Below are 25,887 nucleotides of genomic sequence, written 5' to 3' on the forward strand. Positions count from 1 at the left end.
TTATGTTGGAAGTGGTAGCAGAGCTGTACGTTTTAATTAGTTTAAAAAATCTCTCAGTCAGAACATGGTATGAAATGTTTAGATGGAAACTAGCAAGCTAACTTCCTGTTAACTTGTAACTCCGTTAAATTTAATAAATTCTGTTTTCATTGATTCATGGATGTTAAACTTAATTGTTACACCTGGTAAAGCAGCAAGGTTGATGATTTCATTAAAGATGAAAGAATTTAGACCGTTTTTAACTCTCAGTGTTCGTTTGACTTTGGGAGCTGAAGCCCACGGAGTTTTGGACCCAGATTACTCCGTGAAGCTCCTCACTACGGCAGCCGTAATGCTCTGACAATCCATCAAGCAGTGCAGCTTACCAAAGTTGTACTAAAACATTTTTTAACAGATTTCTGCACGCCAAAATCGGTTCGAGGTCAGATAAGCACAACCAGAATTCATAGGCACACTTTCGATTTTTGAGAAAATTAATTAAGTGTGTCATATAGTGTGGAAAATATGTTATACAGAAGAAAAGAATATTTCGCGATATATATCTTTACCGCACGTGCTTCAAATTATACCGCGATATGGATTTTAGGCCATATCGCCCAGCCCTAATGTGACGCCCGACTTTACTCTCAACTTACTGTTTCTTTGCTTCCTCAAACTTCTGGATGAGCTTCCTCAGAACGCCATTTTTAGAAACCCTGGCAGTGAGAGGCCGGTGCTCCGACAGTTATGACATCATATGTCTGTTCTGGAAAGACAAACAAGGATGTTTTAGAGGCACAAAAAGAAGTATGTGCGATCACAAGACGATTTTTTTTTAATCATATGTATTTGTGTCTAAACCAAAACCCATTTCCCCTGTCCAAATCACGTTTTATGTTTTTAAACCCACTTTGCACAGAGGCATGTTTTGAAAAATTATTCTTACAAAGGGGGAATGAAACAACTACACTTAAAATAAAGGTGGTATTAGTTTATTTTGTTGCAACCTGTAATTTATTGTAGTTTACTTTTATTTGTTTGCTTTTGGTTTTTTAAAGGTTTGAGGTGTGAAAGAAACTGCAGTGGAGTTTGAAAACAATAAATGGCTGTGTGTGGTTTGAGGATGTGTTTGTGCCGGGGGGCTGCGAAGATTTTCTTGTAAAACAAACAGGGGCCTAGCAAAAAAAAAAAAAAAAGGTTTGGGAACCACTGGTTTAATGTAACATCCTTTTATTCATCCTCCCTGTCCTATATATCCAGGTTCAAGGTCATGGGTTTGGTCAATCTAAGGAGAGAAACTTAGACCTCCCTTTTGCCAGCCACCTCTTCCAGCTCATCTAGGGGAAAACTGAATTATTTCCAAGCCAACTGTGAAATGTAATCTCTCCACCGAGCCCTCAGTTTGCCCTGGGGCCTCCTACCTCCAGGACATGCCTAAAACACCTCATGCAGGTGGTGTCCAGAAGGCATCCAAATCACATGCCAGAATCACATCAGCTGCCTCCTTTCGATGTGAAGGAGCAGTGGCTCTAATCCAAATGCCTCCCCAATGACTGAACTCTTCATCCTATCACAAAGGCAAAGGCTGTCTACCCTTCAGAGAAGGGTTATTTTGTCACTTATATCTGCCATCTCATTCTTTCTGTCACTATCTAAAGCTCACGACCATAGTTGATGGTGGAGAGGTAGATTGACCGATAAATCAACAGCTTCACTTTTATGCTTAACTCTTACTTCAAAACAACAGAGCCCCAATCTGTCTGTCAACCTCCCGCTCTGTTCTCCCTTCATTTGTGAATAAGACCTTGAGGTACCAAAATTCTCCATTTGATGCAGCGAGTCATCCCTGACCTGGAGATAGGACTCTGCTCTTTCTTTGCTGAAGACCATGGCCCTTGACTTGAAGGTGCTCACTGTCATTCCTGCAACTTCACTCTTAGATGCAAACCATCCCAGTTTACATCTAAGGCTGTCTGGGAACGTTTAGAGACAGGACACTCTCAGCCATCTGCTCCAGCACTCGTAGGTGGTTCCCATCAGTGGTTAGGAAGCGGCACATCCTCGACATCATGCCGCCAAACACTGAAGAAACACAAAATTCAGTTAGCTGGGATTAGATGAAGACGGATCTGACCAAAGTTTTTCTCTGTGGACTGCCACTCAATCTCCGAGGTAAACAGACACCTCCCATTCACCGGGGACAATCAATTTAACTCAACCTTTTCAGGATATGTGACTGGAAGAGTTAATGAAACTCTGTAAAATTGTCCACTTCTTTGTAAATGAACCGTCCCATGTTGTGTAGCTCTCTGGATTTTGTACTTATTGGCCTACATATTTATTTATTATACAGGCTATACAGTACATAAGATCAAAACTCACGTTTTATCTAACTAAAGTGTTTAATTATGTGGGCTACAGACTATAGGGCTGCCATGATTCCTCGACTAGTCACGATTACTTCGACTATCAAAATCGTCAACAACATATTTAATAGTCGACGCTAGTGGGGCAGCAGATCACGGTTGATCCGTAATCCGAACTGATGCTGAAACGCACGTGATCCAAAGATTCGAAAAAGCAATAGTTATGGTCAGCTCACTGACTTAAAACAGTGATCCGATCCGAGAGATTTTCGATCGGTTGCACCACTAGTCGACGTGTCGTTTGAAACTTTGTAAGATCCCGAAAGACGCAGGAATAAACAGTAGGTAAACAGCAGTGTAATAACAGACTGAAACCGAAGATTGCAGCACTGCATGTACAAGGATGCCAGCTGCAGTTAAACCCTGAAGAAGAAGAAGAAGAAGCAGCAGTCTCCGGTATCGTAGCTGTGTACGAGGCCGATTACGTTACAGCGACGGGAGGAAGGCTGTCCAAATTCGAAGACGCCTCCAAATGTGGTCGACAATGCATTCTTCATTTCCCCAGATTTGAAGGATGGGTCGGGTGTATCCTTTGTGGCCAAACCCGATTCATAGCGCAGCCCAGCCAATTCCAGTTTCCAACAATGGCGGCAGCTACTTAGTTTTAATATTACTCTTATGACTGTTTCTGGGTCACAAAATAAACGTTTAACATATTTTCAGAGAGAATGTAGCTGTGTAAACCTCAAACATCTGCTCAGTTTATCAAGACACCACATATTTGCAAAAGTGCACCGACGTTTTCGGCGACGTCTGTTACCCACCAGCTTGATAGCTAGCCGGGGTAAGGCTCACTAGATCCGTGGAGAACAGCGAACACCCGGCACATCGTTTTCAAACCCCCGCGGTCTTTTGCTACTCAGGTTAAACATGATATATAAGTCACTTAGATAACCTAAAAATTTTATTGTTTGGCTTTTTTCAGTGTTTTATTTGTTCCGGAGTAATTCGGTTTGGCTGAGATTAAAGTTATAGATTTTACACATCTGAATAAACGTCAAACAGAAAACTGATTAAACAGAAGTTTGAGATGGTCGAGAATTTACTCCAATGTCCTGTTAAATTTTAGGGAGCAAAGAGCAGACGACTTAATTTATTAAACCACTGAGACAATTTTCAAATTTCATGAAAAGTCTAATCTATCATCTTGTCTTTATTTTTAGTTAGCACATACTTTAAACACTTCAAGCAGTAAGCTAATTATAGTTATATAAGAGCAGATGAATGCTGGTGCAATAAGCCGTATGTTTTACGTCCAATGGATACATGATCTGATTAGTCGACTAATCGCAAAAATAATTGATGACTAGTCGACTATGAAAATAATCGTTTGCAGCCCTACAACAGACAATAATCAAGTTTATATGAAAAACTATGTTTTTCTATCTCCAAAAGTTGATTCTGTTCATCTGAACGTAGCGTTTTGTGGGAGAAACGTTTCGTCACTCATCCAAGTGACTTCTTCAGTCTCAGCTGACTGCAGGGTTCTCCAAATCTTATAAACAGTACATTTGTATAATGACTGAAACCAGCCCACCGAGGGAACAATGGGCTGGGAGGTCAGTTCCTTAATCATAATTATGCAAATTCTCATGACCGTTGATCAACAACCACTGACCAAAACCCACTGATCAAAGACCACTGATCAATGGCCATGAGTACCATTCACAGAGAGTTGGGGAATGGCTGCAATCACAGCATTGTAAGATGGCGAAAGATGTACCCTTAGGCCCCCTCCTCGATTCAGAGATGGTCTTTCCCTTTTCACGTAAATGGCCTCCTGGACTCCGCGCTCAAACCAGCGTTCCTCCTGTCCAGGATGTGCACATCCTCATCATTGAAAGAGTGTCCACTGGTCTGTAGGTGTAAATAGACCGCAGAGTCCTGGCCTGACGAGGTAGCTCTTCTGTGTTGTGCCGTCCGCTTCGCCAGAGGTTGTTTGGTTTCCCCGATGTATAAATCCTGGCAATCCTCCTGGCATTACTATGTTACTCTGTTTGTGTCGGGGGACCCGATCCTTGGGGTGGACCAATTTTTGGCGCAGCGTGTTTTGGGGTTTAAAAGCCACAGAGACCTGGTGTTTAGAAAAAATGCGTCTCAATTGCTCTGATACTCCTGACACATATGGGATCACTACAGGTTTTTGCTTGGGCAGTGGTTGTCCTTCTCTCCTGGATTAGCTGGAGCTTTCTTTAGGTGCCTTTCCCGCTTTGACAGAAGTCCAGCTGGGATAACCACATTTACTCAGGGCCTTCTTGATGTGCTGTTCTTCAGCTTTCCTGGCCGCTGTGTCTGTGGGGATGGTGTTCGCTCCGTGTTGTAGCGTCCTAATGACACCCAGTTTGTGCTCCAGTGGATGATGAGAGTCAAACCTTAGATACTGATCCGTATGTGTAGGTTTACGGTACACGTCACAGTCTAAGAAGGCTAACCTGCCCCTTTTCATATCCTCCCTGGTGAATTTGATGTGTCGGTCCACCGAGTTAATGTGATCCATGAAATGTAGTACGTCCTGAGATTTGATTTTCACCCAGGTGTCATCCACATATCTGAACCAATGGCTTGGTGGTGTTCCAGGGTAGGATAGCAAAGCCCTCTTTTCCACTTCTTCCATGTACAAATTAGCAACGATGGGTGAAACTGGGGAGCCCATGGCACACCTGTGTTTCTGCCTGTAGAACTGACCCTTGTATGTGAAGTAGGTGGAATGAAGACACAGCTCCAAAAGCAAACACACTTGGTCGTTGCTGAGAGTGGTCCTGTTGCTGAGGTTGGGGTCATCCTGTAATCTCTTACGGACTACCTCCAACGCTTCTGTGACTGTTTCAGTCATTATACAAATTTACTGTTTATAAGATTTGGGGAAACCTGCAGTCAGCTGAGACTGAAGAAGTCACTTGGATGAGTGACGAAACGTTTCTCCCACAAAACGCTACGTCCAGATGAACAGAATCAACTTTTGGAGACTTTCCTGGATGATTGAGAATGCATCAAGATGTTATTTTAATGTAATTTTCCTAACCTGACATTTAGCTATTTAGCTAAAATTTGCTTTTATATTCTTATGGAAAAGTCTATTTGTAAATTTTTTATTTATTTATTTTAATACCAAATATGATTAAAAAAACCAAACAAACAACTTCCACGCTGCTGGCGGCGCGTGTGGAACACATTGGTCTCATCGTCCCGTCCGAACAAACTCTAAACTGTCAACCTAAACATATTTCCTTTGTTTTGCTTCTCCCGGATTGAAATTGGATTCGTTTCAACATTCAAAGGTTTGTTTTTGGCCACCAGATCTCATGTTTATTGGTGTTTTTTGAAGTATTTTGTGACTCAGTCTCATCTACATCTCTTGCTTCTGCGCGGCAGAACGTTCACGTGGAAACTGGGATCGTCACAAATGCTTCAGTTATCGGTATCTGCAGTTAGTGTAGAAATAATAGATTGTTTATTAGGTATTGAGGTCATAGGGAATGTAGTTTATTAGTGGGTGTCATAGTAGGATTTTGTTGTAGATAGAATGTAGCAATACACAATAAAAAATAGTCCTGGAAGGGGGGAACAAAGAACTGGATCGCAGGGCAGTGGGACATCTAACCCCCACCCTCAGGACAGTAGCAAGAGTTACTGAGGGTGAGGGGCAGACAATGGTGGATGGACATTTCCTTAAAAGGAGATGGGGGTCAGGGTGTTAGCATACCTGGCCACTGTACCAGTGTTTTTCCACTGTGGGGGGTTTACTGTAGGAGGAGGAGACCAGAGACTATAACTGTAGCTGCTGTGTAAAACTCTTCAGATCAACTTTAGAATAGGACTGCACTGTATGTAGTGTTGATCTCCAAACGCGCATTTGTATTGGGATTGGGAAATAAAGTGATACTTTGATACTTGGAAACATCTCAGCGTGATCTCTACCAGGACCAAAAGAATTGCAGAGACCGGCATTAGCTTCAGCTGTAATCACTACAAAATATGGCAACCCTGATCCTGGAGGACGGGACGACGTTCAAAGGCCGCCAATTTGGTGCAAGCGTGTCGGTATCCGGAGAAGTTGGTACGTGATTTATACTGTTTTAATTTACCTCAGACTCTCAGTTTATTATTGTGCATAGTCCACCTGTGTATAATATAACTCAGCATGGGTTAAACATTTGCTTTGGTACATTGTGTAATCTGGATGTGTGGTGTGGTTTGCCCCTTTGTTCCAAGACGCTCATGGTTCAGAGTTGTAAAGCGCCAAATCCTCCTAACGTTTCCCCCCCAGTGCCAAACTCCATTGAAAAAGAGTGGAATTTAGTGACGCCATCACAGCCATGCGCCCACCTCTACCTTCAGCGCCCACCTGTGTGTATTTTGGCAGGCAGATGTGACTAGGAAACTGCTTGCTGTGTCGTAATAAGCATGCCGAATTAAAGATAAGATAATAGTGATTTTGGATCAGGTCAGATTTTGACATTCAGTATGCGTGACTGCAGAGATGAGTCACGCAACGTTAAAATGATAAATAAAAATTTAAGCGTATGCTGGATGGAGGACGTATACCCGGGTGGAATGCGACTGTATTCCAGCCAGGTGTTATAATCCCTTCAAACGTTTATTACAGAAACACAAGTAGGTAGAACACAATAAAATAATCGACTATAGAGATCGAAAAACACATTTCGTTCTCAATAAACAGTCATCATATGTAGACAGTTAAAGATGCCGCATGAGTTCATTTAATCAAATGGGAAATACTGGTAATTAATGCACTTTCTAGTCTGAGTGATCACTCAGACTACAAGAGACTCCACATTTATCTGTATTTTCCAACAGCAACGACTGAAATAATTTTAATATCAGGTAATATGGGATGTCTTAATAATGAGACTGTTTATTATGAACTACAAGAAAAAAATTGGATATCGTCTCATGAGATACAACACTTGAGATACAAAGATATAATTGTACTAAATATGAGAGAATCATAATTATGAGATAAAAAGTCATCCAAGTCCTAAACCATAAGAGTTTCATTGTTATTGAAAGTGCATCAGTGTGCATTAAAAAGAAAAGAACTCAGTTTGCTAGTATTTTCTGACTCTAAAGAAAAAACCTAATTATTATTAACTGTCTGGCAGATTTAAGCTCTTGTAGTTGATATGATGTACTCAAGAATGTTTTGTGTGTTTAGTGTTTCAGACGGGGATGGTGGGATACCCCGAGGCTCTTACTGATCCATCCTACCGCTGCCAGCTGCTGACCCTCACTTACCCTCTGGTTGGCAACTATGGTGTGCCAATGGATGAAGAGGGAGAGTTCGGGCTGAGCAAGGTAAGCGGTTATTTAAACTCCAGGTGAAAATTAATTTGCAAACTTATTAACATATTTAAAGTGGAAAAGCGAGTCAGGATTTTTCTTCTTTTCTTCTGTGGGACGGTTTTATCTGAATGAAAGAAGTCTTAACTCTGATAAAACACACTGTCTCATCTGTTGTTGTCTTGTTCAGTGGTTTGAGTCATACAAGATCCACGCTGCTGCTTTGATTATTGGAGAACTGTCTGAAAGTCCCAGTCACTGGAGTTCAGCCAAGTCACTGGACCAGTGGCTCAAAGAGCAAGGCATTCCTGGATTACAAGGTCAGAAACCCAGAATAAAAATGGGCGTAATTTAATTGGAAAACTGCTCAGCATCTGTAATATATATTAATGCATAAAATAATCAGATGCAAGCTTTTCAATTTAATGCTACAAACTGTTTCCATTTTCTTCAGGTGTTGACACCCGCTGCTTGACCAAAAAGATCCGAGAGAAGGGGACCATGTTGGGGAAGCTGATAGTGGACGGGACTCCTGAGGAAAGTATTCCCTTCGATAATCCCGACAAGAGGAACCTGGTCCGAGAGGTCTCCATGAAGGTAACCCACCAGGAGTTTTGTTACAGTCCCATCGAAGCTCTGCCAGCTCTCGAGTGCTAATGGAGGGCGTTATTTATGTTACTGATAAACTAGAAACTTGGAGATTTGATCTGTGGATCTAATTTTGTGAAGGTTTTTTTTAAAGCTCTAAAACATAGGAAAAGTTTAGCGCTCACACTTCAGCTCAAGTAAGAGGTTTTAAACTAAATAAAAAGCTTTTGTCTGTAGTTGTCTCAAAACATATTGTTTAGCAGGTAGCTTGCTGCTTGTTTTGTGCCTGTCAGATATTTAGATGTTTCTCTGTTTGGTTGTCTCCAGGAGCCAAAAGTGTTCAATCATAGCGGCAGCTTTCGTATCACAGTGGTGGACTGTGGCATCAAGTACAACCAGATCCGCTGCCTGGCTCAGAGAGGAGCCCGTGTTACTGTCGTACCCTGGGACCACCCGCTGGACACCGCCGGTCAGGAACACGCGCTATGTCGGGGATTTTTCTTCAGGGGAACTCGTACCACTTTTATCAGTGGTTACATAAATAATTGTTTCTCATCTTTTTCCAGATTTTGATGGTTTGTTCGTCAGTAATGGTCCCGGGGATCCCCAGCTCTGTCAGGCCACCATCAACAACGTGAGGAAGGTGATCTCTGTGGACCAACCAAAGCCAGTTTTTGGCATCTGTCTCGGACACCAGCTGCTCTCTCTGGTCATTGGAGCCAAGACCTACAAGATGAAGTGAGTACCTCAAACTCAACACCTCCGTAACCTGAAAGATAAATTGTTAAACTTTGATTCTTAAGTGATTTTAAACTTTTACCAACGTTTACTATCAAAAAGTAATGGTGCTCCATTATAAGAAAAATGTATTCAATTATTTTCAGTCCTGTAAACTTAACATGATTACTAATTTCTTCAATTTAACACACCTCTTTCTCTTTGTAATAAATTCGAAACCCTTCCGCAGGCTTGTTAGCCAGTGCTTGCTCTGGTGTTGTTAGCTGGAGCTGGACTAAACAGCAAGTGATTTAAAAGCACAAGAAAAAAATATCCTTCATGAGCAACAACAAAAAAAGATCCAGAGTGAAATTTTTGTGAAGGTGGATGGTGTGAAAACATTTTATTTAAATTTGTTTAAGTTACCTTTGCTCAATCTTTTTACTCCGGGCCCACAGCTGCACTGTTGTGAGAACAGCTGGTCAGAAGCTGAATTTCATGACCTTTGGTGGAAAGGGTGAGCACATGTGAATGAAGAACTCACTGTATGTTCTAGTGTAGATGTGGACTTGTCTTACAGTTGTGAAATAGGACGTCCTCATATTTTGCAAGCCTCCTTGGCAGGATCATTGTGTTGTGTTTCGGCTGTGTACAGGCAGGAGAAGGACCCAAATGCAAAACTCACGACAACCAAATTAAACTCAAAAAGATGCTTTATTGCAGAATGGTATGGAAAACTAAACTGGGACATGGATAACTAAGGCTACGTTCACACTGCAGGCGAAAGCGCATCAAATCCGATTTTTTTGACCCTATGCGACCCATATCCGATCATGGTTTGACCGTGTGAACGGCACAAATCCGATCTGGGTCACTTTCGTATGTGGTATTGAATCCGATACATATCCGATGTTTCAGAAAGCGACTGCTGTGTGAATGGTCGTGTCGCATTAAATCCGTCTTTTACGTCACTGACACAAGACAGACGCCAATTATCAGCACCAGAGAAGCGCCCGAGAAGACACTGCGAACGCTTCCTGGCCATCCGGTGAAACTGTTGGGAAGACAACGTTGGAGAAACGTGAACATTTTATTTGTACTGCATAACCTGCAGATTCTGACAGAAATCTGCAACTATCCTTTGAAGCACCGCTCCTCTAAAACAGCAATAAGGATCATTATTAGGTTATCTACATTATTATGTAAATAACAAAATAACTTAAAGCAAAAATTGAGAAACGTGAAGTCTTTATATTAAGGGCCATCAGTCAAATATTGTTTGCTCTGGGTCTAAACAGAGCGCATTGTGTGTGACATCTTCTTTTGCGCATGCGGGCCGCTTTGAGCGTTCACACTAGAGCGCATTTGCTGACGCATTTTATTTGTAGTGTGAACGAGCAGACAAAAAAATCGGATTTGATCAAAAAAATCGGAATTGAGCATTAAGACCTGCAGTGTGAACGTAGCCTGACACACAGGGAAACACAGCCATGAGGGAGACTACGACACTGACAAAGAGAAACACAGGGCTCAAATACACAGAGGGATAACGAGGGAACGAGACACAGAAGGAGAGCACAGCTGGGAGTAATCAGGCTGGACGAGACAAGGGAAGCAAAACTAGAAACACTGACATGAGACACGGACCTTCAAAGTAAAACAGGAAACACACTGACTGAACTCTAGACATGTAAACTTAACAGCAACTGGGGAGACAGAACATAGGAACCTGAAACATGTGTCACCTGTTCTTTTTTGAGGAGAGAGACAAACGACTGCAGAGTCCCATTCAGGTGCGTCAAAACAGGATTTTATTGAAAAACATATTGGGGAAGTCGAGCACGATCACCCAAAGAGCATCGAACTTCCTTACAACAGTTAAGATGGATCATTTTATACATATGATGACCAACAACATACGTCACCCCAGATAAAAACAACATTGGCCATATTCTAAAACAGAACATTGCCTCTCTCAGTCCCTCTAGATGCATCCTGTTGTTCTACTTGTCTAGACTTAAACAACACTTGCAATCCTTTCACCCAGACAGGCTATGTGTCTGTGTCGTTAAGTGCATGACCTTCCTCTACATCACTTGTTACCAGGCAAACATCCACAGCACAGGGCACACGGCCTTTATTTCCTTTCTTAAACAATCATAGAAAACATTTGTTAAATTGGATATATATATAAGCAATCCTTCCAGCTTGAACTTTTGCTCCATTGATCGGCCAGACATCGCGCTGCCCGTAGCTTCAAATCATTAATTAACTTGACCAAGCTTCAACCCTTTAATTATGCAATATGTGTATAACATGATTACAGTTGCACCTGCAATGAAAGATTATTATGCGCTTATGCTAACACCTGAAGTACAGACTTTAATATAACATCGTCAGTTTCAATAAATGTGTTGATCAAATCATAATAATCATGAATCATAAGTGATGTCACAGTAATAATACTGATTAAGGATAGTAACATAGATTATAAATGTAAAATAATATTTCACTTCAACACATGGTACAAAAACGTCACAGTGGACACAACATGGAACACAGGGAAGCCATATTACAAAGCCAAAGAACTAAACCTATGATAACCATAACTGAGACCTAGGGAAACAAGAAACAGTACAACAAAGGACTCAAAACATAATCCATAATATAAAAACACGAGATCTCTTCAAAATAAAATAGGAAACATAATGGGACACAGACATGACAACCAGAACTTGACAACGTAAGACACAGACATGAAACACATGAAGAGCAGGGGAGACTTAACATGGGTTGGAAACACAAGGTGGAACTAATAAGCAAATGAACATAGGAGACCTAATGAGCTTAAACATACTATAAACATCAAAATGAACTAAAACTCAAAACACTGGGTCATAAGACCCAGGATGTTGAGCTAGTTAATAGGTATGCCCTCGTTGTCATCTGTTGTGATTTTATTTTGAAAGGATGCTTCCTGTTATGCTGCAGAGTGCACGCGAGAGTTCAATAATAAAAACTAAGTGTTGTTCCGGTGAAAAGCCGATGCCCCACGTGTGATTATTCCTCCGTCTAGACAATATAAGTATCTTCAATATTCATGCAGATTCCGCTGGAAGACCCGTCTCTGCTAACAGGTTATGGGCCCAGGAAAACATTGAAGCTACGCCAGGGGAAAGTTTACCACCAGAAAAGTCGCAAAGTACAGCGTGTTCGGTGAGGGCTAGCGTGCTAAGTTAGCACCATGAATAAGCGTGCTGGTGAACCCAGTGGCCGATGGGCAAGGTTGGTTTTTGACGGAGATGAGAAGAATTATGAACTGTGGGAGACAAAATTTTTGGGACATCTTAGATTACAAGGTCTAAAAGACACAATATTGAAAAGTGATGACGACGATGAGGACGACGAAGATAAGAATGCCCAGGCCTATGCAGAGTTAATACAGTTCCTGGATGATAAGAGTTTATCGCTCGTGATGAGAGAAGCTGCCGATGATGGACGCGAGGCACTGAAAATTTTAAGAGACTATTATGCAGGAAAAGGTAAACCAAGAATTATCAGCCTTTATACCGAACTGACTTCTCTGAAGAAAGCAAGCAGTGAGAGCGTCACTGAGTACATCATACGCGCAGAGACATTTATTACAGCCCTGAGAAATGCTGGAGAGACACTTAGTGATGGTCTGCTTGTAGCGATGGTGTTAAAAGGTTTACCAGAAACATTTAAACCTTTTTCCGTTCACATTACGCAAAGTGAATCAGAAATCAAGTTTGCGGAATTTAAAACGAAACTCCGCAGCTATGAGGACACTGAGAAAATGCGCTTAATGGAACAAGAGGATAACATCATGAAGGCGAGAGTGCAACCCAGCGTGAGACCCGCAGCAGCTGCTAATGACCACAGGAGAGACATGTCAGACATAGTCTGTTTTAAGTGTGGCCAACGGGGACACAAGGCCAGAGCATGCCGCTACAGACAGTGGTGCGGTCACTGTAGGAGCAACACCCATCGAGAGTCGACTTGCAGGAGACGACAACGGAATGATGAAGCACGCACAGCCTCGGAGGAGGGCGACAACGCAGAGAGCGACGACACCTATGTCTTCCGGATGAGCGATGACTACGCGGCACCTCAACAGCCACAAGACATCAGGACCAAAGGCCTAATGGTGGATACTGGCGCAACATCACACATCCTGAATGATAAAACAGCGTTCAAGAAATTTAATGACGACTTCCAGCCGGGAACGCACTGTGTGGAATTAGCTGATGGCACCAGGTGTAAAGGAGTGGCTGAAGGCAGAGGAGATGCAGAGGTGTGCTTGATTGACAGCAGAGGGAGACAGTGTAAAACAACACTGAAAGACGCCCTATGCATTCCCTCATTTCCACAGAATATCTTCTCTGTGAGAGCGGCCACCACGAACGGAGCCACTATCATCTTTAAGAAAGGAAGGAACGTCCTTCAACACAGAGACGGTACAAAGTTTCACATCCATGAGCACAACAGACTTTATTACCTTGAGACTGTAAGTGAGTATGATGATAAGTGTAATAATTGTTTTGATGTGCAGACATGGCATGAAATTTTGGGACATTGCAATCATAGTGACATTCTGAAGCTACAAAATGTGGTTGAAGGTATGAAAATCAAAGGGAAAACTGACAAAGAAAGTTTGAACTGTGAGGTGTGTATTCAGGGAAAATTTGTCCAGACTAGGAATAGAAACCCTGACAGGAGAGCTGAGAAACCTCTCGAGCTGGTACATACGGATCTAGCAGGGCCGATAGATCCAGAATCACGAGATGGACACAGATATGCATTATTGTTTACCGATGACTTTTCCGGTGCAGTATTTGTATATTTTCTCAAAAACAAAAGTGAAACAATGCAAGCAACTGAAATCTTTTTGGCCGATACAGCCCCACTCGGGAAGGTAAAGTGTATCAGGTCAGACAACGGCACAGAGTTCATAGCAAAGAGTTACCAGGTATTGTTAAACAAACATGGAATAAGACATGAAACTTCAGCCCCATATTCCCCTCACCAGAATGGTACAGCGGAACGTGGCTGGAGAACACTTTTTGATATGGGGAGGTGCATGCTTATTGAGAGTGCCATACCAAAGGAATTATGGACGTATGCAGTTCAAACAGCGGCTATCGTGAGAAACAGATGCTTTAACAACCGGACAGGGCAGACACCTTACTTTTTGCTGACTGGGCGGAAGCCCAATCTATCCAGAATGCGAAAGTTTGGGTGTGAGTGTTATGCTTACAAGCAAAACAAGGGTAAGCTGGATTCTAAGTGTACAAAAGGGATTTTTGTAGGCTACGACAAAAACAGTCCAGCATACAAGGTTTATTTCCCAGACAGCGCCAAAGTGCAAAAGTTTAGGCTGGTTAAGTTTGTAACCAAACACAATGAGGAAAAGCAAACACAAACTGATACGACATCTGAGGATGAAGACATACAGGTGAGGGAGAGACCAAACGTGAACAGGGAAAGCCCCAGTACCAGTTCACAGGAACCAGATACTGACAACCAACCAGAAGTGAACAGTCAGATGCCACTTAGTGATGAGACTGAAAACTCCAGAAGGTATCCTTCTAGAACAAGAAAGAAACCAGATTATCTAAATGAATATGAGTCAGGAGAAGACATTGATGATCAAGTGCTGACTAACATAGACTACTGTTACAGACTGATAAGTAACTCACCCGTGACATTCAGTGAAGCTGCAAGGTCACCCAACTCTAGAGAGTGGAAAGCAGCTATGGATGAAGAAATGCAATCCTTAAAAGAGAACAACACCTTTACCCTAACAATCTTACCTGAGGGAAAGAAAGCAGTGGGGGGTAGATGGGTATATGTGAAGAAAAACAGTGGTGATGGATCAGAAAAATATAAAGCACGGTACGTAGCTAAAGGTTACAACCAGTGTTTTGGGATAGACTATGATGAAACTTTTTCTCCGACTGCTAACCTGACAAGCATAAGAGTATTGATGCAGTGTGCAATACAAGAAAACCTGATTTTGCATCAGATGGATGTAAAAACCGCATACTTGCATGCACCAATAGATTTTGAAGTGTATGTTGAGCAGCCAGAAGGCTATGAAGTAAAAGGAAAAACAGATGAGAAACTGGTCTACAAGCTGGAAAAGTCACTTTATGGGCTTAAACAGTCAGGCCGAAACTGGAACAGGACATTACATGACTATTTGATAGAGAACGGTTTCATGCAGAGTCCTGTAGATCATTGTGTTTACACAAGGAAAACAGGAAAAGAAAAAGTGATCATGATCATATGGGTTGATGATATTATTATTGCAGCCAGTGATGAAAGGGTTTTGAAAACTGTGAAGGAAATGCTAACTGCAAGATTCAAAATGAAAGATATGGGGAAACTCAAACATTTTCTTGGTATTGATTTTGAGCAAACCCAAGATTGTGTAAAAATGTTACAAGAGAGATATGTAGAAAACATACTGGAAAGATTTCAAATGCAAGACTGTAAACCAAGATCAACTCCTTGTGAACAAAGGTTGAACTACAATGATGATGCTGAGAAAATGAACAATGTCAGAATGTACAGAGAGGCAGTAGGTAGCCTTATTTACTTGACCTCTTGCACACGACCAGATTTGAGTTTTGTTGTAAGTAAGCTGTCACAGCACTTCAAAGAACCAGCTGTGGAACATTGGACTACTGTGAAACATGTTCTAAGGTACCTGAAACAATCAAAAGACAAGACATTGTGCTACAGGAAAAGTGACAAAGATTTGAGAGTACAAGGTCACAGTGACTCAGACTGGGCTGCGGATGTGACTGACAGGAGGAGTACTACAGGTTACTGCGTAAGCCTGAATGAAGGAGGTACTTTGGTGTCATGGCGAACAAAGAAGCAGCCAACTGTTGCCTTGTCAACTTGTGAAGCAGAGTACATAGCTTTGGCAGCAACAACACAAGAATGTTTGTACTTGACACAACTGTTGCAAAGCATGTATGAGCATCAAAAGAGACCGCCAAAGATTTTTGAGGACAATCAAGGGACTATTGCATTGGCAAAGAATCCTGTTAACAGACAGAGGTGTAAGCATATCGATATCAAATATCATTTTGTGAGATCAACAGTTAATGCTGGAAATTTGATATTGGAGTATTGTCCGACAGGTCTGATGGTGGCCGATGTTATGACAAAGCCAGCAACAAAGGGGAAGTTATTGAAGTTTGAGAAATATATGTTTGGAGTGTAAACAAATAGTAAAGAAACTGTTTCTTTTGGAATGCATGTAAAGCTGACAACGTGAGTGCAAGTGGGGGTGTTGAGCTAGTTAATAGGTATGCCCTCGTTGTCATCTGTTGTGATTTTATTTTGAAAGGATGCTTCCTGTTATGCTGCAGAGTGCACGCGAGAGTTCAATAATAAAAACTAAGTGTTGTTCCGGTGAAAAGCCGATGCCCCACGTGTGATTATTCCTCCGTCTAGACAATATAAGTATCTTCAATATTCATGCAGATTCCGCTGGAAGACCCGTCTCTGCTAACACAGGATCGTGACACATTGTGTTCCTGTCGCTGACATTCCAGTCATTGCATGACTCAAGCAAGTATTAATATTGCCTTCAAACTGTTTCTAAGATTACGCAACACACATTAGCCAGCCTGAACGCACCTTTTAAAGGTTGAGCTGTAAAAAGTTGAGTGAATCTGTAGTGATGCGTTCACTGACGTCTGTCTTTTGCTGAGCCCTCGGGTGACTGAGGGCACCCTCTACTCTCTCTAGATACACAGGTTTTCACGCTCTCACTTTCTTTGTGAAATGCAGATTTTTGCTGTTCTCAGCACTCTGGCGTCTCCCTTATGATCACTAGAGGGTTGGATTGAGCGTCGTTGTTATGAAAAAGGCTGAATAAACACGTCTGCCAAATTCTGTAGCCATATCTATTATGGGAGACTCAGCCTAATAAAGCTGCCATCGGCAGAGTCTGAAGGTCGGAGTGGGCAGCATGTGTCCTGCTGGAATGTGGCTGGCATCCCATCAGACAGATTACAGGTTGTTTGTGGAGATTCTTTCTGAAAGACTACAAGTGTCAAACAAGTCGTCCTAAAATGTGCTTTGTCTGTACCTGGATGAACAATCTAAAGGCCAAGTTAATTAAAGCTTCTGCTATAATAATGCCTCATTAGAGGGCACCTTGGTTAAGCTAAATGTATAATTATAGATTTTGTTAACCGTGGGAAATGTCTTTTATCCATCTTTTAATTAGTGTGTTATTTCCTCTTGTTTCTCAGGTACGGTAACCGTGGACACAACCAACCGTGCATCCATAATGGGACAGAGCGCTGCTTCATCACCAGTCAGAATCACGGCTTCGCTGTCGACCCTGACACTTTGCCCAAAGACTGGGACGTGCTCTTCACAAATGCTAACGACCACACCAACGAGGGCATCGTACACAACACAAAGCCTCTGTTCAGGTAACAGTCTGTGAAAGATGGAGTCCAGTGGTGATTCACTCTAGAAGTGACTGGTTCTGCTGCCTTAAGTGCCTCTGTACTGGCCGGAAAAAACCCAATTAAATCATTTGTGGTCCCTTTCATCCAGTGTTCAGTTCCACCCAGAGCACATGGCTGGTCCTACAGATCTGGTCGGCCTGTTTGATGTCTTCATTGAAACGGTGAAAGACCATAAAGAGGGCAACACTGGAAAATCTGGTATTCCAATTTAACTTTCATTTTTTATCATCTTAAATGTTGTGGTGCATATTAATTTATGTCTAAAGTACTTTTGTAGTTTTCAGTAGTAATTGGTATTTAATAGTAGTAATGTAACTATGCCTGTGAAGAAGAGAAACCCTTGTAAGTCTGGCTTGTGTAACAACTAATAAGTAGCAATTTGTGTGATATTTTTCCAGTGAAGCAGCGTCTGATGGACCACCTCACTTTCACTGGTTCCCCAAAGGCTGAAGGGCATGTCAGATCCAAAAAAGTCCTCATCCTAGGCTCAGGTGGACTGTCCATCGGCCAAGCTGGAGAGTTTGATTACTCCGGCTCGCAGGTCTGTGAAACAGGAGCTATTTGGTCTTATTTTGGGCTGTGTGTAAAGCGGAGGGTTAATTCAGGATTTAAAGAAGAACACTTGAACGCAGAGGACTTTTTTCTGTGCCTCCTGATGTTACTCTGCTCTGTTTTCCAGGCTATTAAGGCTCTGAAGGAAGAGAATATCCAGACTGTGTTGATCAATCCCAACATTGCCACTGTCCAGACCTCCAAAGATCTGGCTGACAAAGTCTACTTTCTGCCGATTACAGCAGAGTACGTCACTCAGGTATGGATTCTCTCTGTTGCAACTCTGTGACTGATGAAAGAAGAGAAACTGTGGACACAGTGAAATTTGTAGGTCAACTGTTTTTTGTTTGTTTGTTTTTTCGGATCAGTCAGTATTGACCCCAGATTGTGTTTGTCTAAAAGACTGAGGGGTCTCACATAATCACAGCCCACCAAAGAACACAGAGCAGTTCTGTACAGGTGTGTTTGTAGCTTTGGTGACTGTTGAAGGTAGTTCAGTCTTCTTTTGTGTCTGTATTGTAGGAATTGGGACAGTGGGTTCTAGGACAACCTTTATTTTTATTTCTTTACTGTGGATAAGATACACTTTTACGTGGTCCATCACTTTGTTTGGTTGAACACTTGAATGCAGCACAAGTGTTTAAAAGCAAAGGCAAAACATGAGCTTTGTGTTGCAGCCCTTAAATCCGCGGCTCCATGGAAGTCATCATGTAAGATAAAGGGTGGTGCTGGTGGACTAAAGAGAGCTCGTTGCTCCACTCTGGTTTTTATATAGATGCAATATAGAGACAACAGCCAGTAATTAGTAAGAGAGGAAAAATAAGAGTGCGGATTAATAATGATAATGAAAAGAAACAAGTTTGAGGACAAATATTCCCTCAGATTTTTACCGTCTTTGCCCAGGTTTATTTAATGTAGTTTATGTTATTATTTTTCTTTTTAAATTTCAGTGTTCATAATACGTTTCTGTAAAAATGTGCTGGCTCAAAGATATAAAAATCCCTGCTCAGCTTTCTACCTGCATCCATCATATGGCAGTATAGAGTGGAAACGAAGAGGCTAAAAGGCTTTTACAGTAAAAAATCAAAGATCACTTAAGCTGCTTTTAGTTCAGTTGCAGACTTCCAAATGTCTTGGACGGGATGAAATTCCCAGTGTGAAATCCACAGAGCTGTTTGTCTCATTTTCATGTGTTGTGAGTGCTTCGTGTCATTACATCTTGTTGTTACAGGTGATAAAAAATGAGCGCCCGGACGGCGTCCTGCTGACTTTTGGAGGTCAGACTGCTCTGAACTGCGGTGTAGAGCTGACCAAGCTGGGCGTTCTGGAGAAATATAAAGTGCAGGTTCTGGGAACTCCTGTTTCCTCCATTGAGATGACCGAAGACAGAAAAATCTTTGTGGAGAAAATGGAAGAGATCAATGAGCATGTAGCTCCCAGTGAAGCAGCTCTGTCGGTGGAACAGGTGAGGAGACGTGTTCGCTTATAAATTAATAGCTTCTGGATTGTTTTTTGCCCCAGTGAAGTCTAAATTTATCTGATTAACTCTGCTGTAGGCGGTGGCAGCTGCTGAGCGTCTTGGCTACCCCGTCTTGGTTCGTTCAGCGTTCGCTCTCGGAGGCCTCGGCTCCGGTTTTGCCAACAACAGAGAGGAGCTGACCTCTCTGGTAACGGCAGCATTCGCTCACACCTCTCAGGTGCTGGTGGATAAATCCCTGAAAGGCTGGAAGGAGATCGAGTACGAGGTGGTCCGGGACGCCTATGACAACTGTGTGACTGTGAGTAAAAGGAGACCAGAGAACAAACGGTTTATACTCACTAAAAAAAAACTGAGGGCGATTTAAAGTGGCTGTTGTTTCCTCTTGTTTAGGTGTGTAATATGGAGAACATCGACCCACTGGGTATCCACACTGGGGAATCCATTGTAGTGGCTCCCAGTCAGACGCTTAATGACCGCGAGTACAACATGCTGAGAAACACGGCCATTAAAGTCATCAGACATCTCGGCATCGTGGGAGAGTGTAACATCCAGTACGCTCTTAACCCCGAATCTGAACAGGTAAGCATATATGTGAAGACCTGGGTGATGAAAAGCACAAATAGGACTGTGTTCACCTATAAAGTGGATCTGTTTTGCATTTCCTTATTTTAAAGCCAGTGACATGCTATAATGAATAGTACAGAAAGTGTAGGTATATTGAAATAAGCATGGGTGGTAACATGACTTGAAGTATATACAGTTTATATGGCTATAGGATGTACAGAGTGTGCGGCTGGATCTGCAGATAATGTAACAGCCAGGTATGTCAACGGCTTACATTTACTGTTTTGGCTCCATAACAAGGTTGTAAAAAGTCTTTGCTATGTAAATCCTAGTTCAATAAGTTTTAAAAGAAAATTGTTTTAGGTATCAATGTGACCAAGTTCATTTCATACAAACCAGGAATAGATTTGTATGAATAGGCTTTATGTATCAGAACAGGCCTTTAAACAGGTCTTGTGTGCATGGGGAGCTGGTATTCCTGCTCCTGGTCTAATTCCCGTAATGTCTGTGATTGAATTGTATCTTCTATGTATAATGTGTTGCAGTACTACATCATTGAGGTGAATGCCCGCCTGTCACGGAGCTCTGCTCTGGCCAGTAAAGCGACTGGTTATCCTTTGGCCTACGTAGCAGCTAAACTTGGTCTGGGGATCCCGCTGCCACAGCTCAAGTACGTCTCTCAGCTTAAGAACGGCGGATAATGAACTAACAGGGGCATCGCTGCTTTTACAGAATGATGACATCCAACAAAGACGTTCCAGTATTCTGCCAAACTGAACATTTTTTAAAAGTGGGGTTTAAAGTATTCAAGCTTAAAATCAATTTTTGTATATTAAACGACCAAAAAATAATTGTGATGCATAGATGCCTGTAAAGTAAGGCAGCACAGACTCTCTGCCTTCACTGCATGTGGACCCCACAGTGTCACACAGACCCAGGAAACATGTAGCTAGTCAATCATTACACTTAAAGACATCTGATCATTGAAATTCAATCATTTTTTTTAGTATAAACGTGCTCACAATTTTTCATCAGCAAAGAAATTTGGAAACAAGATGATATTCATCACCTGCACAGCTGGCAGTTTGGTTAATTTGAAGTTATTGTTTTGACAAAGCTGCTTTGAGCAGTTGCAGCATAAGCATTGTAGTTTTTTTATTTTTTGGCATAAATGTCTTAACTGTAAAGCGCCTTTAAATTAAGTGATTCACCAATGAAAAATATTTGCACTGCGTCTGTATTTTTGTCCAGAAACTCAGTGACAAACTCAACGACGGCAAACTTTGAGCCGAGTTTGGATTACTGTGTGGTGAAGGTGCCTCGCTGGGATCTCAGCAAGTTCCTCAGGGTTTCCACCAAGATAGGCAGCTCCATGAAGAGTGTTGGTAAGAGGCAAAAGCGAGCTTGGAACAAAAATATGTTGTAACAAATTGTAAATAGGTAGTAGATTTAGTACTGTTAGTATTCCAGAGCATTTTAAAAATACTTAGTTTGGTCTCAGTAAAGCTAACAATAAATTCACATGGTCATTTTTTGCACCTACTATGTTTTTTCTTTCTTTTTTATTCTTATTTATTCATTTTTTCTGCACTGCTATCACAGCAGATTTCTCCATGAGGGCATTAAAGTTTTACTCTACTGCTTTATTTCACAGTTTGATTATAAAGTTAACCTTTACCAGTGCGGGCAGAGAAGCCAGTAAGTCAGGTGCTTATTATGGATATTGTGCTCAGTGCTTGAACCTTTTCCTCGACAGGGGAGGTGATGGCTATTGGTCGTAGCTTTGAGGAAGCCTTCCAGAAAGCTCTGAGGATGGTGGATGAGAACTGTGTTGGCTTTGACCACACCATCAAGCCTGTCTCTGAAAAGGTAACCTCCCATAGCTGAAGTCCAGGTTAAATGGTTGTACTGGTTAAAAAATGCCTTGCTGCTGCACGACCTGTTCAGTGCACAGTGTCAGCAAATACTTTATCCCAGGTTGAAAGATTTTTAACCATTTTCAGCCAAACATGCAATGATTTGCTTCATATTTGGTCAGAACACAACATTAGTGCTTTTGCTATGCAATGCCATCGACTTTTAAGGATGAGTGATGGTGCTGCACATTAAAGCATGTTGATCTGTTTTACTACGCCTCTATTAGGATGGTGACCCTATAAATGATTGTGATAAGGACATTTTAAAAGGTCAAAACTGTATTGTTCTGTCTTAACGGGACCAGTAGATGGTGCCAGATCTCCCCTGAGCGATCTACTACTGTAATGCTTCCTGCTTCTGGGTTTTTTGAGGAATGTTTCATTGCATGCTGTTAATCATGTTCTGCTACTATGTGTGTGGCTGATTTATTTTTATTTATTTATTTTGAGAAAATAAGCCCAAATGTCTGAGCTGATGCTCATGGCTGGCAAATAACTAGCAGCACTTTACTTCACAGTTAGTATGTTGTGCTCCCTCTGCTTACCAGGAGTTGCAGACTCCTACAGATAAGCGTATCTTTGTGCTGGCGGCAGCATTCAAAGCTGGCTACACTGTGGAAAAGCTGTATGAGCTGACCAAAATCGACCGCTGGTTCCTGCACAAGATGAAAAACATCGCCGACCACGAGCTGCTGCTGGAGACCTACAATCAGGTAAGGCCGATAAGACATAACGTGAAAAAACTAAGAGCTGTTCGAAATGGATTAAGATGCTGGATTAATTTCCTTCCGTCCAGGATGAGAGCTCCATGCCTCCAGAGGTGATGCTTAAGGCCAAGCAGCTGGGCTTCTCAGACAAGCAGATAGCACTGGCTGTACAGAGGTGGGTAGGAAAGGAAATAATCACTGTCTTATTTTAACTTAATGGTAACTTTCTCTGTGATTAGGGTATTATCAGCATGAAATGTTATTTTAGATAAAGTGCTATTAAAGAATCCAAACTTCCTTGGTTTGTCCTCTATCACTGAATCCACGTTTCCCTCTAACAGCACAGAGCTGGCCGTCAGAAAGCTGCGTCACGATTGGTCCATCCTGCCAGTGGTGAAGCAGATTGACACAGTGGCGGCTGAATGGCCGGCTTACACAAACTACCTGTACCTGACCTACCACGGCACAGAGGACGACCTGAGCTTCAACGATCAGCACGTCATGGTGATCGGCTCGGGCGTGTACCGCATCGGCAGCAGCGTGGAGTTTGATTGGTGCGCTGTTGGGTGCATCACCGAGCTCAGGAAGGTAAGGCCTACGTGAGACTTTAATACCGGATGCTCTCTTTATGACTGAGTTAGTCTTTTACCTCACTGAAATTGAATCCAGGGAGCAGGAAGAACCGCCTCCATGTTCAGTTCATCTCTTTATTTCCTTTACTAAACTTTTTTTTTTTTTTTTAGCTTGAGAGGATTAATTTACTTATTTATGAAAAAACATACAAATTTAGATCTTTTTTTGTCATTTATTGTGTTGATTATTACACTTATTATTACACCCCAGAGCCAGTAATCCAAATGTTACGAAATAAGCATCAAACCATTTGCAGATGGGCTATAAGACCATCATGGTGAACTACAACCCCGAGACAGTCAGCACAGACTACGACATGTGCGACCGCCTCTACTTCGATGAGATCTCCTTTGAGGTAAGTTTTAGCTGATACGGGAAAGTGTGATTGTGGTGAATGTGACTTGATTCAAGTCTCACATTTTGGGTGAAAGTAGCCTCTGGGCTCTTTGTTGCAAGTCATCCCCTCAAACTTTCTAACACTGTTATTAATTTCCTTGTACACGTATTAATCTGCAGTGTTTCGTGGTTAGAGATGAGTATTTCTATGCATCTTTCAGGTGGTGATGGACATCTATGAAAGGGAAAACCCAGAGGGAGTGATCCTGTCTATGGGAGGCCAGCTTCCCAACAACATTGCCATGTCGTTGCACCGCCAGCAGTGCCACATCTTGGGGACTTCGCCCGAGTTCATCGACAGCGCTGAGAACCGGTTCAAGTTCTCCCGAATGCTGGACACCATCGGCATCAGCCAGCCGCAGTGGAAGGAGCTCTCAGACACTGAGGTACAGCAGACTGACGATGAGCTCGTTTTATGTCACCGATGTCTCGGTCTGTAAAGTTAAAGATGTTTAACCCTCAAATGTTGCCTTAATATGCTAGTAAATTATATTTACTGTTATTTACTATTGTACATACAACACTAAGAAAAATAGTTGCAAAGCCAGCTTCGATGACGTTTACGTTTCTTCTTTGCTCTAGTCTGCTGTGAAGTTTTGCGAGACGGTCGGTTATCCCTGCCTCGTTCGCCCCTCGTATGTTCTGAGCGGAGCGGCCATGAACGTCGCCTACAGTGACAGCGACCTCGAGAAATACCTGAGTAACGCTGTAGCAGTGTCCAAGGAACACCCTGTGGTCATCTCTAAATTCATTCAGGAGGCTAAGGTAGTTAAAGACCCGATAATTACAGCAGAATTATTGATTATTATCAAGTTGAGTTGAGGCTGTACTGTTTATAAATTTCGCAGGAGATAGACGTGGACGCTGTCGCATGTGACGGTGTAGTGATGGGCATTGCGATTTCTGAACACGTGGAGAACGCTGGAGTTCACTCTGGTGACGCCACCTTGGTGACACCGCCTCAGGACCTCAATCAGAAAACCATAGAGAGGATCATGCAGATCGTTCACGCCATCGGTCAGGAGCTGCAAGTCACCGGGCCGTTTAACCTGCAGTTAATTGCAAAGGTAAGAAGTACATGGAAATACTGTTAAATGCTGTTGCTGAGGACGTGAATTTAAATTGTTACTCAATGCTGATACTTTATGTAGCTTTCTTACAGTATTTTCCAGATTCCGGTAATAAACAGAGTCAGATTTAGGGAGACTAGTCTTCTTCTTCTGGCATTTAAGGCTGAACGGGGAGTTGTGGTATAAAAACGTATAGTTTTGTAAAGTTGGCACAGTTGCTCAAATTAGCCAAGCATGATCGACCTTTTTAATCCCCAACCTGCTGGCAGAAATGTCCACCTATTAAAAAACACATATCTCTCTTCAGAACTATGACGCCTAAATAAAAAAAACCTTAGTTTATATGGTGAAAAATTATTTGAGAGAATCTTGAAGAGCTGCTGCTCCTCCACATCGAAAGGAGCCAGATGAGGTGGTTCGGGCAACTGACAAGGATGCCCCCTGGATACCTCCTGGGCGAGGTTTTCCGGGCAGATCCAGGACACGCTGGAGAGATTATATCTCTCGGCTGGCCTGGGAACGCCTTGGTGTTCCCCCGGATAAGCTGGAGGAGGTGGCTGGGGAGAGAGAGGTCTGGGCTTCTCTGCTTGGGCTGCTGCCCCCGCGACCCGGCTCCGGATAAAGTGGAAGAAAATGGATGGATGAATGAATCTTGAAAATGAACAAGTCTTCCAGTACAGAGTAAAATGTGAGAGTGAAAATATTGCGTGTACTTAAAACCCCTGGAGGGTCTTGGGTCAATTTGTGGCTATTTTCAAATTTTGATTACATGCCATTTGCACAGTGTTGAATGGACTATAGCCAAATTCTCCAAAAAAAAAGTTTGATATGATTTTATTTCAAAATTCAAGTCTGACTTCCTTCAATTAGCTTCAGTGGCTAAGCTACAGACAAACTTACACTATTGTGCTTAGTGGTCGATTTGTGCCCCATTGAAACCCATTATAAACGCTATTTTTCACTGCAAATTAATTACGGTCAAAGGGATCGTTGATGTTTAGCGTTCATTTTCATTTTGCAGGACGGGCCTTAGAGT

General features: G+C 42.2%; 1 protein-coding gene and 1 long non-coding RNA gene across 3 annotated transcripts in view; both read left to right on the top strand.

The window, feature by feature from the left end:
• The first annotated feature begins 5,551 nt into the window (after positions 1 to 5,551).
• On the top strand, positions 5,552 to 5,846 carry LOC146652642 (uncharacterized). Its single transcript, XR_014907546.1, has 2 exons — positions 5,552 to 5,683; positions 5,778 to 5,846. It is a non-coding gene; the product is annotated as an uncharacterized LOC146652642 (long non-coding RNA).
• A 373-nt stretch (positions 5,847 to 6,219) lies between these two features.
• LOC146652643 (multifunctional protein CAD-like) overlaps positions 6,220 to 25,887 on the top strand; it is a 29,583-nt gene continuing 9,915 nt past the window's right edge. The window contains exons 1-23 of one of the 2 annotated variants that reach the window (XM_085383265.1): positions 6,221 to 6,462; positions 7,582 to 7,721; positions 7,897 to 8,026; positions 8,161 to 8,303; positions 8,622 to 8,763; positions 8,861 to 9,032; positions 17,309 to 17,494; positions 17,622 to 17,731; positions 17,932 to 18,074; positions 18,213 to 18,344; positions 19,317 to 19,550; positions 19,642 to 19,863; positions 19,956 to 20,144; positions 20,675 to 20,799; positions 21,381 to 21,514; positions 21,886 to 21,998; positions 22,594 to 22,758; positions 22,842 to 22,927; positions 23,094 to 23,340; positions 23,642 to 23,740; positions 23,943 to 24,167; positions 24,364 to 24,546; positions 24,630 to 24,848. In XM_085383265.1, coding sequence (XP_085239391.1) covers positions 6,381 to 6,462; positions 7,582 to 7,721; positions 7,897 to 8,026; positions 8,161 to 8,303; positions 8,622 to 8,763; positions 8,861 to 9,032; positions 17,309 to 17,494; positions 17,622 to 17,731; positions 17,932 to 18,074; positions 18,213 to 18,344; positions 19,317 to 19,550; positions 19,642 to 19,863; positions 19,956 to 20,144; positions 20,675 to 20,799; positions 21,381 to 21,514; positions 21,886 to 21,998; positions 22,594 to 22,758; positions 22,842 to 22,927; positions 23,094 to 23,340; positions 23,642 to 23,740; positions 23,943 to 24,167; positions 24,364 to 24,546; positions 24,630 to 24,848 — 3,621 coding nt within the window. In that variant the 5' untranslated portion in view covers positions 6,221 to 6,380. Of the gene's footprint in view, positions 6,463 to 7,581; positions 7,722 to 7,896; positions 8,027 to 8,160; positions 8,304 to 8,621; positions 8,764 to 8,860; positions 9,033 to 17,308; positions 17,495 to 17,621; positions 17,732 to 17,931; positions 18,075 to 18,212; positions 18,345 to 19,316; positions 19,551 to 19,641; positions 19,864 to 19,955; positions 20,145 to 20,674; positions 20,800 to 21,380; positions 21,515 to 21,885; positions 21,999 to 22,593; positions 22,759 to 22,841; positions 22,928 to 23,093; positions 23,341 to 23,641; positions 23,741 to 23,942; positions 24,168 to 24,363; positions 24,547 to 24,629; positions 24,849 to 25,887 lie in introns of both variants that reach the window. The other variant, XM_085383266.1, reaches the window with a different exon arrangement.

This window comes from Rhamphochromis longiceps, linkage group LG15 (assembly GCF_057381845.1).
Source record: "Rhamphochromis longiceps isolate RC_006_pf linkage group LG15, R_longiceps_female_GT1.1, whole genome shotgun sequence".
NCBI lineage: Eukaryota > Metazoa > Chordata > Actinopteri > Cichliformes > Cichlidae > Rhamphochromis > Rhamphochromis longiceps.